The sequence below is a fragment of the Anomalospiza imberbis genome, chromosome 21, assembly GCF_031753505.1.
Source record: "Anomalospiza imberbis isolate Cuckoo-Finch-1a 21T00152 chromosome 21, ASM3175350v1, whole genome shotgun sequence".
NCBI lineage: Eukaryota > Metazoa > Chordata > Aves > Passeriformes > Viduidae > Anomalospiza > Anomalospiza imberbis.
Window position 1 is genome coordinate 257,914 of NC_089701.1, and position 14,432 is coordinate 272,345.

At 46.7% G+C, this 14,432-nt stretch overlaps 1 protein-coding gene across 1 annotated transcript in view; it reads right to left on the minus strand.

The window, feature by feature from the left end:
• Nucleotides 1–4,122: 4,122 nt before the first annotated feature.
• The window catches only part of LMX1B (LIM homeobox transcription factor 1 beta), an 85,621-nt gene continuing 75,311 nt past the window's right edge, over nt 4,123–14,432 (minus strand). Inside the window, exons 3-8 of the mRNA XM_068210859.1 lie at nt 11,763–11,995; nt 8,992–9,170; nt 8,530–8,607; nt 8,066–8,132; nt 7,092–7,253; nt 4,123–5,401 (exon numbers count right to left, since the gene is read on the minus strand). Of these exons, the coding sequence (XP_068066960.1) occupies nt 5,244–5,401; nt 7,092–7,253; nt 8,066–8,132; nt 8,530–8,607; nt 8,992–9,170; nt 11,763–11,995 (877 nt within the window). The 3' untranslated portion in view covers nt 4,123–5,243. The remainder of the gene's footprint in view (nt 5,402–7,091; nt 7,254–8,065; nt 8,133–8,529; nt 8,608–8,991; nt 9,171–11,762; nt 11,996–14,432) is intronic.

Consider the following 14,432-nt stretch of genomic DNA (forward strand, 5'->3'; position numbering starts at 1 on the left):
TCCCTAAGCAAGGAGCACAGGTGCCTGTAGTCCTGGCCTTGTGGCTGCCCTGTGCCCCCAGGCCACAGAAGGGGGCTACGGAGGGACCTGCATGCTGGGGAGCAGCTACTGGTCACAAATTGGTGGGTGAGCTGGGCATGGGGCTGTGTGAAGCATGGTCCGAGGCACTGAGACTCTGGGTACTGCGGCTCCAGCTCCCACAGCCGTGTTGGGCTTCAGCTGCCTCTGTCCTTTCACTGCTGTGACCCAGCTCCAGCTTGTGAGAATCCTTCCCTTCCTCAAGATTCTGCTGCTCAATTCTAGTGACTTTCAGAGAGAACCAGAGTTCTTATGACACGATTCACAGAGGTGCTCTTGTAAACCCCAGCTTGCAGCACCCCAGCAGCATCCCAGAGCTGGGTTCACTGGAGTACCTGGGGCAGTGCCTTGGGATGTACCTCTGACCCTTAAGGAAACTGGAAGGGAGTCCTGAGCACAGTAGGAAGAGGGAAGTGGGTTCACATCATCTCTGGAAGGTTTGTTGGCACGAAGGACCTTCCCCATGACATGGTGCACAGCACAGTGGCTGAGCAATGACCCTTCAAAGGACCTGGCAATGATCATCTGAGTTCTGCAGGGTGGATTTGAAAAATCCACTCAACAGCTTCTGTGTGACTAACATGAGCCACATCTCAGGCATGGTTAGCTGCGACTGGGCCAAGTGGTCTGGATGTTTTTGATGACAGAGTTTAAAGAAAAGGAGATCAAAATACCCAGGATGATGTTTCAGTATATGTGAGTGCAACCACCACCATTTATTTACAGCAACATAATTGTCTCCAATACTGCGACTGTGAAACGTCTGCCACCAGCCCCAGGGGCTGCCCCACAGTGCAGTGATAAGGAAGGTCTGCAACAGCAGCCAGCCATGCCAAGGGAAGGTGCTGCTGCCCATCCCAGAGCCCAGCTGGGACCCAGCACCAGGCAGCTCAGTCACTGCTCACGGGTGCTGGGAACTCTCTGCCACCGTCACAGACCTGCAGCTGCACAAGAAGGACCTCTGAGCTTGTACCCAGCATATTCATTCTGATCTCACAATCATCTTTTTTATACATTATTACGCACACTGAAACCTAATCAATCATATTTTACTTAATTGCATCTTGTCACAACTTTAGCTGCACACTTATTCCTTGATTAGCCAAAACAATATGATGGAAACATCATGAAGAGCTCACTTGATGCATTTCTGTTAGAGAGGGGTTAATTTCCTAGGGAAAATGATCACTGTAAGGTGCATGTAATAAACTGCTGTCATGACCTCTAGCCTTTGAGATCCCATATGTGCAATCATTGTTTGTGGTTTCCGTGGAAGTGCCAGATGCTAAGAATTTTTGGCAAGAGTTTATCAATTTAACTCAATGTAAGATATTACTGTGATATGGCCCATTAAACATTTTACTTTCACCTGATCAGGGACATTCCCTTGACAACAGAAGAGTAAAGCAGAAATCAAAGAGGTCAGAGGTTGCTGTATAATCTTTTACTGCAAGGTCCCAGGTTAAAACCACAATGATCACACTCCAGTAGGATAATTTATTCCACAAAAAGAAAGTGACATTTATTTTGCTTTAATGAACTTTGGCCTTTGCCAGCTATTGCAGGCCCACTGGAAATCCTTGCCTATGCATTCGTTTCCTGGACCAGCAGCAGCCCACCATGGCACGGAAAATGTTACACATGCCAAGGGCCTGAATGTGTGCATGTATGTGGCTCCAAAGGTGGCAGAACATGGGCAACAAACAGCTAAGGCATCATCATACGACACACCAAGGGAGAGGAGATAGTATGTACAAGCACGGAAATAAAAGTGGCAAACAGTCATCCAAAAAATCAGCAAAGAATTATACTTCAGCTATAAAATGGGATGTCTGATTTTTTCCTTGGAGATGGATTATTTTTCAACATCCATCCCTGATGCAGAGGTAGAGTTGGGACAAGGCAGTTCTCCAAACTGTAGGTCATGTTATAGTTCTCACATAAGTCCCTGTAAACACCAAAAATGCCATTTTGATCCTGCCAGTAATGAGATATGAAGCAAGGCTGTGCTTGTGTGAGGAGTCTACAAACTGGTGCATCTGAGAGGCTTTTCTATGACTGCAAAGTAGCACAGCAGAGGGGAGAAGAGGGAAACGATGAATCCATTGAGATCGGTGGAGACAAATGACATGTTTACATGTGCCATATGAAACCTGCTTACTTCTGCCCTGCAAGCAGTGAGGATCACCTGAGTTCTTTATAGATGTTTGCTATCATGCAGAGAGAAAGGAAATTGTTATTTTGATACACAAGGAAAGGGAAAAATACTTGAACAGGATGGGTAAGAAAAGAAAATCCTTTCCATTTCAAAATATATCCAGGGGCTCACAATGCTCAGTTGAAACCACATCCTTGCCAGAAAGCAGGGAATGGTCACTAGGCAAAGCGTATGGACACAACAGCCCCACCTTCCTGGGGATGGCAGCAGTCAGGGACAGGGGCAGGAATGTCCCTGAACCCTCGCAGAGCCACCAGGCCCTTTCCTGGCCGAGGCTGTGTGCGGCACACAGGGGCTCTGCGCCCCGAGCAGTGGGAGGGTGGCCCTTGGACTGAGCTCTGCCCCCCTGCACCACGTGCACACGCTCAGGACACATGGACAAGGACACATGGACGCACAGACAAATGGACACACGGACACATGGACACACAGACACAGATACACACACAGGCACACACACACAGACAGACACAGGCACACACACTCACAGACACAGGCACACATACACAGACACACAGACACACACACACACACAGACACACAGACACACACAAACACACAGACACAGACACACAGACACACACAGACAGACAGACACACACAGACACACACAGAGACACACAGACACACACACAGACACACACTCACAGACACACAGACAAACACACAGACACACACACACAGACACACAGACACAGACACACAGACACACACACACACACAGACACACAGACACACACACAGACACACACAGACACACACAGACACACAGACACACACAGACACACAGACACACACAGACACAGACACACACAGACACACAGACACACACACAGACACACACAGACACAGACACACACACAGACACAGACACACACAGACACACAGACACACACACAGACACACACAGACACAGACACACACACACACAGACACACAGACACACACACACAGACACACAGACACACACACAGACACACACAGACACACACAGACACACACACAGAGACACACAGACACAGAGCCTCATCCACGGTGCTCTCATCATCTCCAGATTGAGCACCCACGCACTTACGCTGCAGATAAAACTCGGCTTTCTCAAGCAACTTCCAACATGCTCAGTCCACACTTCCGTGCTGGGGGAAAATGGAATTTTTTCCCTTGAACCGGTCCTCCTGCCCTTCGCACCCGTGTCTCCAGGAGGGCCTGTCTCCATCGGCCGATGCGGGGCTCCCAGCAGGACTCCCCAGGCCGTGGTCCCCCCAGCGGGGCTGCTCCTCCCCGGGTGCTGAGGCTACCGGGGTCCTGCTCTGGCCTCCCCCTCCTCCGGAGAGCCACGCTCCCACAGAAGATGCCAAGCCCCACAGGGACACTGCGATGCTGGCCTGGTACCAGTCCTCAGCCTGGAGGGAGTTAGATTAACGAAAGCTTTGGACTTGTTTTTCAGCTATTATGGTCAATATATTAAAGGTATTTATTTAAGAAAGTGCCTATCCTGCCAATCTTTCCCCATGAGCTCTATTTTGAACACACCCTATAATTACTGATATTACCCTGGCAAATATTCCCCATGAAGTTTTCTCTACTGAAAGCCATGACTGTACTTGTCTGCTTCTCCACATTATAATTATCACCAGGCAATATTTATAGCTATACTATTATTATTTACGATATTTCAGGCCCTACAAAAATCTATATGACATATGCTCAAACTTCAGCATCAGAGACAGGCTTCGGCTGGGCCACTCCCTTCCGTCAGTGGCTGTTCTGGCACTGATCAGTCAGCTGGCACCACAGCCACGGCTCCTGGCAGGGGGGATTTGCAGCTCAACATACCTGAACTTCCCACTGTAATTTCTTTCATAGTTTCCTGTTCCTGGCTGGTGCACATTTCAGGACTTCTGGTGTTTCAGGCTAGAACTGTGTATCCTTGATTCTTGCTGAGGCAAGGTAACTAAAGGAGTGCTTAATTATTCCAAATGGACAATAGAGAACAGCATATTTATGCCTCATGCAAAACAAATAAACAGAACAGAATGAAAAACACTTCTTTGCCAATCATGGTCTAGACTTGAAATTTGGCACTGCAATACTTACAAACAAATGTAAATATTTTAATCTCACACTTCAGAAAAAATTAAATAGATCTGTCTTGTAAGCACCTTTAGTTTTAATTATTTAAGATCAATACTAACCTAAATGCCTCTGCCCCTAACATGCATCTCCTCTCCAGGGTCATAGACCTTTCTTACTCTGAAATTACTGGCTTTCTCCACAAATACTGATAACCAGTTTCCTCAGTATCATATCCATAAGGGCTATAAACTAATGAGCAGATCTAGGTTATGTAGAAAAAGTGTAGAAAGGAAACAAATGTTGAACGTCACATTTACATTAACTTCTCACAGTTCAAATGGCAATTTATCCACAACATAGTATGAATCATGCAGTAAGAAAAGGAGGAATCTCCAGTTTTTTTGATTTATTTGTCATATGGTTGACTGATGTCAGTATCAGTGGCTAAAAAAAAAGTTTAGACATCCAAAAGAAAGGAGAAGAGAGAGGAGGAAAAGGTCTAGCTTTCCACAAAATCCATTTCTTTTAAGATGATGAGCTCAAACCAAACCAGATCAAAGGCTGAGGACGAGCAGGTTCTTCTGTTCCTTCCGTGCTTGTCTCGTGGTCTGGCGCCAGCTGGGAACCAAGGGTATGGGACGGGTGGATGTGTTTTGTCTCTCTATATATGTATGTATGTATGTAGGTATTAAAATATATATACATACATACACATATATGCAAACAGAGACAGTCTTCCTAAAAAAATGCTCTTTGCAGTCCAGAGGCAGCAGAGTCACTGTGAAGGAAGAGCTGGGCAACATATGGCTGTAGAGTCTGCACTGGAAAAGTCACTGGCTAAACACACGCCGGCTGTTAGTTTTCTTTACTTTCATGAGGCGAAATAGGAGCTCTGCATAGAGTACAGCCTGTCAATGGGATTTCCTACTCTAGCCTGCATGGAGTTAACTTCAGAAGAGGCAAGAAAACAGTCGCTCAAGCTAGTTAAAGAGGTATCACTGTCGATATCATGAAAAATGGAGTCGTTTCCTGCAAATGAAACGCACACGTTAGGCTGGGTGCTGCGCAGCCGGGGAGGACACAGCACACACGGATGCTGCAGCAAGCGGGAACGCTCCTGCTGCTGCGGTCACACCTTAACCAGCTCTGGCTATGAGGGGCTGGCCTGCAAGGAGGAGGGCTTGAAACCAACCCACAGGGGTCAGCCGGCAGCAGCGTGCCCAAACCTGCCAGGATTTCATTTCAATTTCAGTCAGCAGCAAAAACAGAGCCCTGGCTGACAGCAGGAGCAAACGGTGCTGGGGAGGAGCGGGTCCCCAGCTTCTCCATGGGCTCTGGCACTCATGGGAGCACCAGGACTGTCAGGAAAGGTGGAACCAGGGTGCCCATGATAGGCAAGCATGGTCTAAGAGCCACAGTCATACTGGTCTTCATGTACACACAAGGCAAAAGTTCTACCAGTGCGACAGGACCCAGGAAGAGACCTAGTTTCCCTGGCCTCAAGCGAGCTACAGTTGTAAACATGCTCTCCTTTCAGAAAATTCCACTCTTTTAGGGCTGGTCTGGAGCAGCACCTTTTATTTCCCTTAGCAACTAAGATTTCAGCTTACTTCAACACTGAAGGTACCAGAAAAAGCTCTAGCTCAAGTCCTGGGGGCTCTGCAAATGTCTTAGTCTGGTTCTTTTTCCTCACACACTCAATCAAGAGGGCTTTGTGCCCTCCCCTGCACCCATTTTGGAGCACAGAACCTATTTCCCAAGGAGTTTTACTCAGAAAGCCAAGCAAACCAACAAAATCACAAGCCACCTAATGCTTGAGGGCACTTCCTATGTCCTCAGCTCCTTACAGGACCTCCCAAACTTCCTGGTGTGCACCATGGACTTGTCTCAGTGGCAAAAGTAATGACAGACCCAAAGCAGGTTTCCTGTTGGCCTGTGCACGCTGTGCTGGGGACAGTGATGCGCCTGTGAGCCTCTATAGAGAAGTGCTCCTGGTCAGCAGAAAGGAGTCTGAAACAGGCCCTTGTGGGCTACCGCAAGGCCGAGAATCACAGTCTGAAAAATCCTCTGACATTCTTTTTAAATGCCACACTGCAATTGTCCAGAACCAATAATTGAGCATTTAGTGCTTGTAATGCGTTTGATGTGGGGTCAAGCAATCGTGAAAGCAAACCGTCATCTTGATTTGGGACAGAGAATAAAACTATGCAGGAGAAATGTCCTGTGGTAACCCATCTCTTAGTAGCTCAAGAGCTGTTCTTTAACAAATCCACGCATCCAATCTGAGTGGTCTTACAGGGCTGCTTATTCATTTTGTAATGAATAGATTACTTCTCTTTATTGAAGGCACTTTTTCCTCAAAGCTTCTAAGAAAAAAGGAAAAATTTGTGAAGGAACTAGAATTTGGTACTGTTTATTTTTCAGTGTCTTGGACAGTGGTTTAAAAAAGTGGAACTTGGAGAGGTGATGTTGCTTGCTTATCGTTTATCAGAATTATACTGTGAAATAGCTCTGAAAGGTGTCCAGAGCTTGAGATGAGCTCTGTTCTACCCCCTTATGTGTACAAGAAAATACACACATAAAACTGACTGGTACAAATTCCCTGGTACAAATCCCAGAAAAAATATTCTGAAAGCCAGTAAAGCTGCTGCCCCTGTGGTGTGTGATCCAGCACACAGACCCAGCTACTTGGGATGTGGCAGAATGAGGCATGCCTTACCATAGGGGTTCATGTGGTCGCCTGGCATTTGTGGAGGGGTCAGACCCTGCTGAAATGGGTCTGTGCCATAACTGCTTTGCTCCATTGCTACAATCTGCTGCTGTGGTGGTGCAAGTGGTGTGTAAGATGTCATCATCCCTTCCATTCGGTTGGACATTACTTCTGCAAAGCAAAGAGGAGGAACAATTACTGCTGGGGAACAAGGCAGAATCAGTGGCAACGATGAACCCTAGCAAATGCAGTCAGGAGTATCCTGTCAGTCAGAGAAACTTTCCAAATTTTGAATGAGCGTAGAGCTCTGAGGAATAAGCTGAGAGACTTGTAATTTCTACATAACTTCTGGAGCTCCTAGGTCCTGGACCCTATCCTCCCAAAGTCTGTATACTCTGTCTGACAGAGCCCAGTTATTCTCTAATTTCTGCTTGTCCCAGTTTTTCTGCTCTGGGTAAAGTCGAGGATTTGAGGCTGCAAGGTCTTGGGAGCTGGAGATGCTCAAGAGTACCCACAGAGCAGCAAAGCAAGTGCCAGTGCCTGTGTGCAGCGCCTGCCCCAGGCTCCAGATGCTTGTGGGAGCATAGGAGGGGCTCTCCATGCCTTGGCTGGGGCAGTAACCCTGATGCCTGTGCAGATTCCCAGCTGAGCACTGTGCCCCTTGCTGCAGAAGAGAACAGACTGAAGGATCTGTCTGGGGCAAGCCTCCTGGAGATTTCCTCCAGTGCAGACCTCTCCACATGGCACATTTATACTAGAAATGAGGTAACAGCTTCTGCAGGAGCACCTCTGGGGTCTGATGCCACCAGGAGAAGTTGGGGTAGCCCGGCGTGGGCACTCAGGCACATCTTTGTGCCCTTCTGGTGCTGATGGCACACGTCCCCCACAGACCTGGATCGCTGTACCAAAGTGTCATGTGGGAACGGCACTTCCAGACAACTGCAGATTCTTTGTCTCACTTTACTTGTTCACAAATCCCCTACCTTGTCCTAGTCGCTGCGAGTTCTGTTGCTCCTGCTGCTGTTGGTGCCTTCGTGCTAGCTTTTTCATCTGGAAAAAAGCAGAAGAACAGAACAATCTTGTAGCTTCAAATGCAACAATTCTGTTTCCTTACAAAACTCTCTGCAAGCATCTTATCAGTTAACACAGACCATTTATACTTATGCACACACTCTTGTGGGTTCAGTTTCAATTCTAAGGTTAAACATTTCAGTTTCCAGTTCAGATTTGCATGCAAAATTTACTGTCAACCCTGAGTTACTTTGAGCACAGGAATTTAATGTCTGTGTTTGGAAGCTGCCTTTCTAGTGTGGATGTAGAGAGCAGAGCAGGCAGAACACGCAGAGCTCAGCTGTGGGACTTCTGCAGTGTGAGCTGCATCCAGGGCAAGAGCTCCTCTTGGGGCACAGCCTGCATTTGACTTCTGAGAATGTGACAAACAGCCTACCTTTGCTCTTTGGTTTTGAAACCAGACTTGGACGACTCGCACGCTGAGCCCTGTTTCAGCTGCCAATGTTTCTCTGACCTGCAGGAGGAAATGCTTAATGATGCAATTTTTCGTAAGTTTAAAAAAAAAAAAAAACACCAAAAAACCACTAATCAGTTTTGTTAGGAGGAATGTTTGTACTTAAAACAAAAACTGCATGTATGGAATTACTTTTTATATTCATCATATTTTTGCATAGTGTTGTCAAGTTCTGCCCCTGATGGTGCTACCAGGTCTGTAACTACTGAACAACGAGTCTGAGCTGAGGAAAAGGACACTGAATTTTAACCATAAAAGACTTCTGTGCAAAAAGAGTGCTCTGCTTTCACCCCAGGAGAACTGCTATTGCCCCAGGAAGGGGCAGGGCTGTCTGCAGCTGTGGCCTGGTGTCAGGGCTGACTCGGTCCCTGGTGAAGCACCTACCTTTCTGCAGGGCTTAGAAGATACTTCAAAGGATGCTTTGAATGCTCGTCTCTGCTGTGTAGTAAGTATTGTCCTGGGTCGTTTAGGTCTTCTTGGGTCCTTCCCATCATCACTTCCTTTTCCTTGGGTTACTTGGCCTTTGGTGGGCTTAACATCTCCATCTTCATCATCACTTTTGACTGGTGAAAAAAGGATATATAATTGCACTTGTTCCACCAAGAAAACAGGATATTTGAGAACTGCTCTTCAGTCAACAGGTTCAACTATTGTCCCATGGTTATCTGAATACCTAAAGCAGCTGTGGGCAGGAAGAGACTATCTTAGATCGGTGTGCTCTGCCTAAGTCAAATGCCACAAAAGCATAAAAATGTTTTCAATTTTTAATTGAGGACATGGGACTGATCAGGGGATGGAAACTCAGAAAATGCTTCAGTATTTCCAGGAACTGGGCACAGAGACACTTTGTGCCTTTCCAGCACCTCTTGGTCCTATGTGCTCACCTGCCCTGATCTCAGGACCAGATAAACACCTTTACCTGCACAGCTGAACTCCAGCTTCTCCTGAAGCACTATCTGCAGACAGGTACCACTGCCTGCACTGCTACAGCAGCAAAACAGCATAAAGCAAGCATCACACAAGTATCTCAAAGCCCATCTAACTAAATATAGTGCAGATTCCAGTTACTGAATACTGTTTAGAATGTTTTGAAGCTCCAGCGATAATACTAAATATAATCTTTGTCATCTCATTTCCACTTCCCCCAGAAAACATCAGTAATCTTCCACTGTGCATTAAAATGTGTCTGCATGTACAAGCACAAACTTTTCTTTTTCAGCAAATGCATACAAGTATCTATGTGTTTGTGTAGACCAAAGAGATTCTTTGTATTTTCTATAATTAAATTCTGAATACTCATACAATCTGGTGATATTACATATGTTAGTATATTGTCCTGGGAAATCTCAAGCACAGTGGCAAAGGTTGATGGGTAAATACACATTTTGTTGAGAAAATCAGCTTTTCAACTCAGCATATTTTATTTGACCAGACTATTGATTTTTCTTCCAGAAAACACTATCACATTATTATAGAGACTTCAACATGAAGAAACACATGGAATTTTTTATATACTGAAAGACTACATTTGGGGAATCAACAAATTAGACTTTAATTCATTTTAGGGTCTGATTATTATGCACCTAGCAGTCTAATTACCTTTTACTTTAATAAGCATCTTTGGCCTAATGATTAAAGAGAAATTCAGTCATTTTAATAACCACGACATTATTAACTTTCCAGCATGCCATTTCTAAGGAAAGGTTTGTGAGGATTAATACTGCTCATTGGAGAGTTACTTTTGTGTCCAGTGGATAAATATTTGATTGAAGCAGGACACATTCTCAGCCAGGGCTTTGCAGATTGTGTGCTCTCATGCAGACCCCTGGGAGATCAGTGTTTTCACTGTGTTAGACAATGGGAGACAAACAACTTGTTTAATTTGTCAGCTTGTTTTTCAGGTTTGGGTTTGACTAACAGAGAATAATGAGGAAAAAAAAGGCATCTCCAGGACTAAGAGACTCCCCTTTGTGCCAAAGGGAAATGAAATTGAAACCAAGACTGGTTTGTGCTACCGTGGTATCTCCTCACTGCAGATCACAGGTCAGCCTGGTCCCGAAGAGGAGCCCAGCCCTGCTCAAAGCTGGTGCCAAATACAGCTGCCAGCACAGGTGTATGAGAGAGGACAGCAGTGGGGAAAGGTGCCTGTGACCAGTCCCAGCGTGGGGACAGCCTCGCACGAGCTGGGCAAGGGGCTTTGGTGGACACGAGGCAGGTGTACAGGGGGTCACTGGAGCTGGTGGGGGGCAAGGAGGAAACTCACATGCCTCAGGCACGTCCACCAAAAGCCCAGATCCTGTGATTTCAGATTTACTGAGCAGAGCACTCAGGGTCCTGCAATCGCAGCATGACAATAACTAAAACACTGCTCCAAGAATAACTCTGGTCCCGTGCCTTGCCAAGTCTGCAGGGACTTTTGTCTTGAGGCATCCCTGATGTGGAAATACACATTTTAGCAATGTGGAGAATATGACTCTCAGATTAGAGATTAAGGATAATTTCTGCTACCAGTTAAAGCAGAGTAACACATTTTCCCATAAACCAGAGGCAAATATGTCACTTGTACATGTAATGGAATGGCAACTGTTTATTTTCTTATATATTTTCTTGGGAAACAAGTGTGTGATTACGATGGCAAAAACCCACATCTCCTTTACTTTCAGATTCTCTTCAGTACTTCTGTGTTGCACTTGCAATCTTACTATTTATAATTGGCAGAGAGATTCCTCTTGAAAATCATTTTACTGCTCTGCCCATTTTCCTAGTTTAGTGCTGAAATTGTATGTGAAGAAGATCCCCTGAAAAATATGTTAAGTGGATGGAAGAGTGCCTGTGGAGAACAGCATACTGATGCCTCACTTGAGTGAGACCTTGGATAGCTAAAGTCAGTCTGATTCATTCTTTATGATCTTACAGAAAAACACGTTGATGAAAGCAAAAAGATTTTGTCTTTTACAAAGCAGGAGGTTAAGGAAGGGAGTCGGGTTAGGGAAAGAAGACTGCCAGTAGGAATGTTTTCAGCTGTGCCTGCAAATTTGCATAGGTGGCACTTGCATATAGATGAAGTGGATGTGAAAATGGATGCACTTTTCTATACAAAAGCTCTACAGACCCATGCAGCTTTTCCAGTCAGAGCAGGTGTGGGAAAAGCTCACCTGAGTCTGAGTCGTCTGGGCTGACCGAGCTCAACAAGTCTTTCTCTTTCTCATAATCACTTTTGCAGAGCAGCTGCCCTTCCTTGAGGACAAACTCGTCCCCTTTCCTCAGCTGGCGCTCGCAGACGCAGCAGCAGAAGCAGCTCAGGTGGTACACGCACTCCAGGGCGCGCATCACGAACTCCGTCGGCGCGATCTTCTCCATGCAGCCGCTGCACTTGGCAGCGAACAGCCTGCAAGGAAGAGGCAGCACAGTCAAGAGGAGCACCAGATCATACCCTGCGTGGATCCAAATCCAGCAATGTCTGCACAGATCAGCCTGGCTCGTGCTTCTGCACACGGCAAGACTTGCATCCTTAGCCTCGGAAATAGCATAGGCATGCAATTTCTTCAAATCTCAATTCCTTTGGTCTTGAGATTCCCTAAATCACCTTTCCTGGACAAAGCCCACTAAGATCTGTCCTTATCTCAATGTTTTTTTCCTTTTCAAAATGAGAAACAAAAGGGAGCTCTCAAAGTTGGATAACTGCTTAAACACAAATGTATTTCAATTCACCTTTTAGAGGAAGGACCAGCTCATGCTTTGTGTTATACAGGGTCTCTGGTTTCAGCACTTAAGCCCTATTCTCAACAGACTTTCCATTTTTGGTATTGTCTGTCTCTGAGGAGGCTGATAAACACAGAAATGAGCATGAAAACTTTGTGCTTTTTCTGAGGCAAAGTCAGCACATGCGCATACACACGATTGTACACATGCAATCAATAAAGAGAGGAGTGAAATAACACAGCTTTTCTTTGGATGTTGAGTTATTCCAGAACAACCTGTCTCTGAAGGAAGTACTGTGCATTTTAAATGGTGTGAAACATCCTTTGGCAGAGATAGGCAGTGATACAATCTGTCAAATTACCAGTATAATCACAGACCCTAGAACACACACTGCATCCAGACTAGTTCTTATTAATGCTCTGTAAACCCTGTCTTTCATCCATCATTAATTTTCTAGGTTTAAGTTAGAATTATTTAGATTAATTTTATTTTGCTTTCCGAATGGCAACTGGGAATCTCCCTAAGTGAGATTTCAGAAAAGGGCTGCCTCAAATAAAGACGGATTGCTGTTACATCCCTGTGTCACATGGTGTGCTGGTGATTTGAAATTCAGTGTCTTTTATGGCAATACATCACAGTGCAAGGTGCACGAACATTTACATTTCAGCAAGGAAATGAACACCACTGCACCAGTGTGCTCACAGAAAAAAAAAATTAGATTCTGCCTTTTAGCATGGGCTATGCTGACTTCTTTTCCGTCATCAAAATTATAATTTTTCACAAAAAAAGACAATTCTCTCTGATTTTAGAAGGCTAAGGCTGTGGTAGTTATTCATTCTTCCAGAGCCTCCATTTTGTCTGAGCTGAGAAGTGCAGGAAAATGGCAGTAGGAGCCCTCGGCAAAGGGCTGGAGTCAGTGGGCAGGAGGGAAAAGCAAATGTCAATATGGTGCGCATGGCATCCAGAAAATGGCTGAGAGACGGGAACTGGGGTGTTCCCCAGCTGTCCCTAGGAGTGGCCGCAGCGGGAGCCTGGCTGGCTCAGGGCACACCTTTGCATGGCCACAGCCTCAAGGTAACAGTGGTGCAAGGTGGACTGAGCGGCTCTTTGTCACATATGTAATGAATTAAATCTTTCAAAAGGAAACTGATGCCACACAGGACCCTGGGCACTCCCACGAACAGGATGGCTTATTCCAAACACTCAGTTTGCTTTGTCTGCAAGGTTTTCCTTGCAATGCTTTAGCCTGCATATTCCTAAGCAGAAAATATTTTTTATCTCTACACAATTTTATATGTGAAAGGACTGACACACAAAGGGGGGGGGGGGGATAAACAAACAAACAAACAAACAAATAAATAAGGTGCACTACAATAGTTGTTTCTGTTTAACTGCTTAAACCCATTTGACTCATTTAACCAAGGCTGGCCTCGCTGTCCGAGGGGATGCCCTCAGGACGGGGCACACCTGGAGAGCTCAGGAGCGGCAGAGCCGGTGCGAAGGCTCTGTCCCCCCATCGACCACAGCCTGCCGTCCCCGCCGGCCGCGGGGAAGGCCGGGCTGGCCCCGGGGAAGGCCGGGCTGGCCCCGAGCTGCCGGTGCCCGGCCGAACCGGGAGCGCGGGGCTCCGGCCGCGCCGGCCCCGCCGCCCATCACGGGCGCGACGGGCACGGCGCGGCTGCGCTGCGGAACGCTCGCTCTCGGGCTCCAGGGACCTGCCAGGTGCCCACCTCCCCTCTCCGGCCGGGGAGAACGGCGAGCCTTCCCCGGGAGGGCTCTGGCGCCGGCAGCGGCGATGCTGCGGAGCCGCTGGTGCTGCGGCCGCCCGGGCAGCGCCGGGACCGCTCCAGGACGGGCGGCGGCTGCCTCCGGTTGTCTCCCAAGCAAACCGCACAATACGGCACCGTCCAGTGGCAGTGAAAACACAAATGTAACACGGTCAGATCATTTCAAGAAGAAAAGCGCAGGAAAGCATAAATCCCCCGCACCTTCCCTCAAACAGGGACACGAAGATAACCTCCTTGTCCTGTGGAGCCTGTTGTTTCCCTGACCTGCACCTTTGCTGTCATACTGCCTTAGTCAGTGTTTGTGTTTTCTCTTTTTCTTCAAAATATATGTATCTA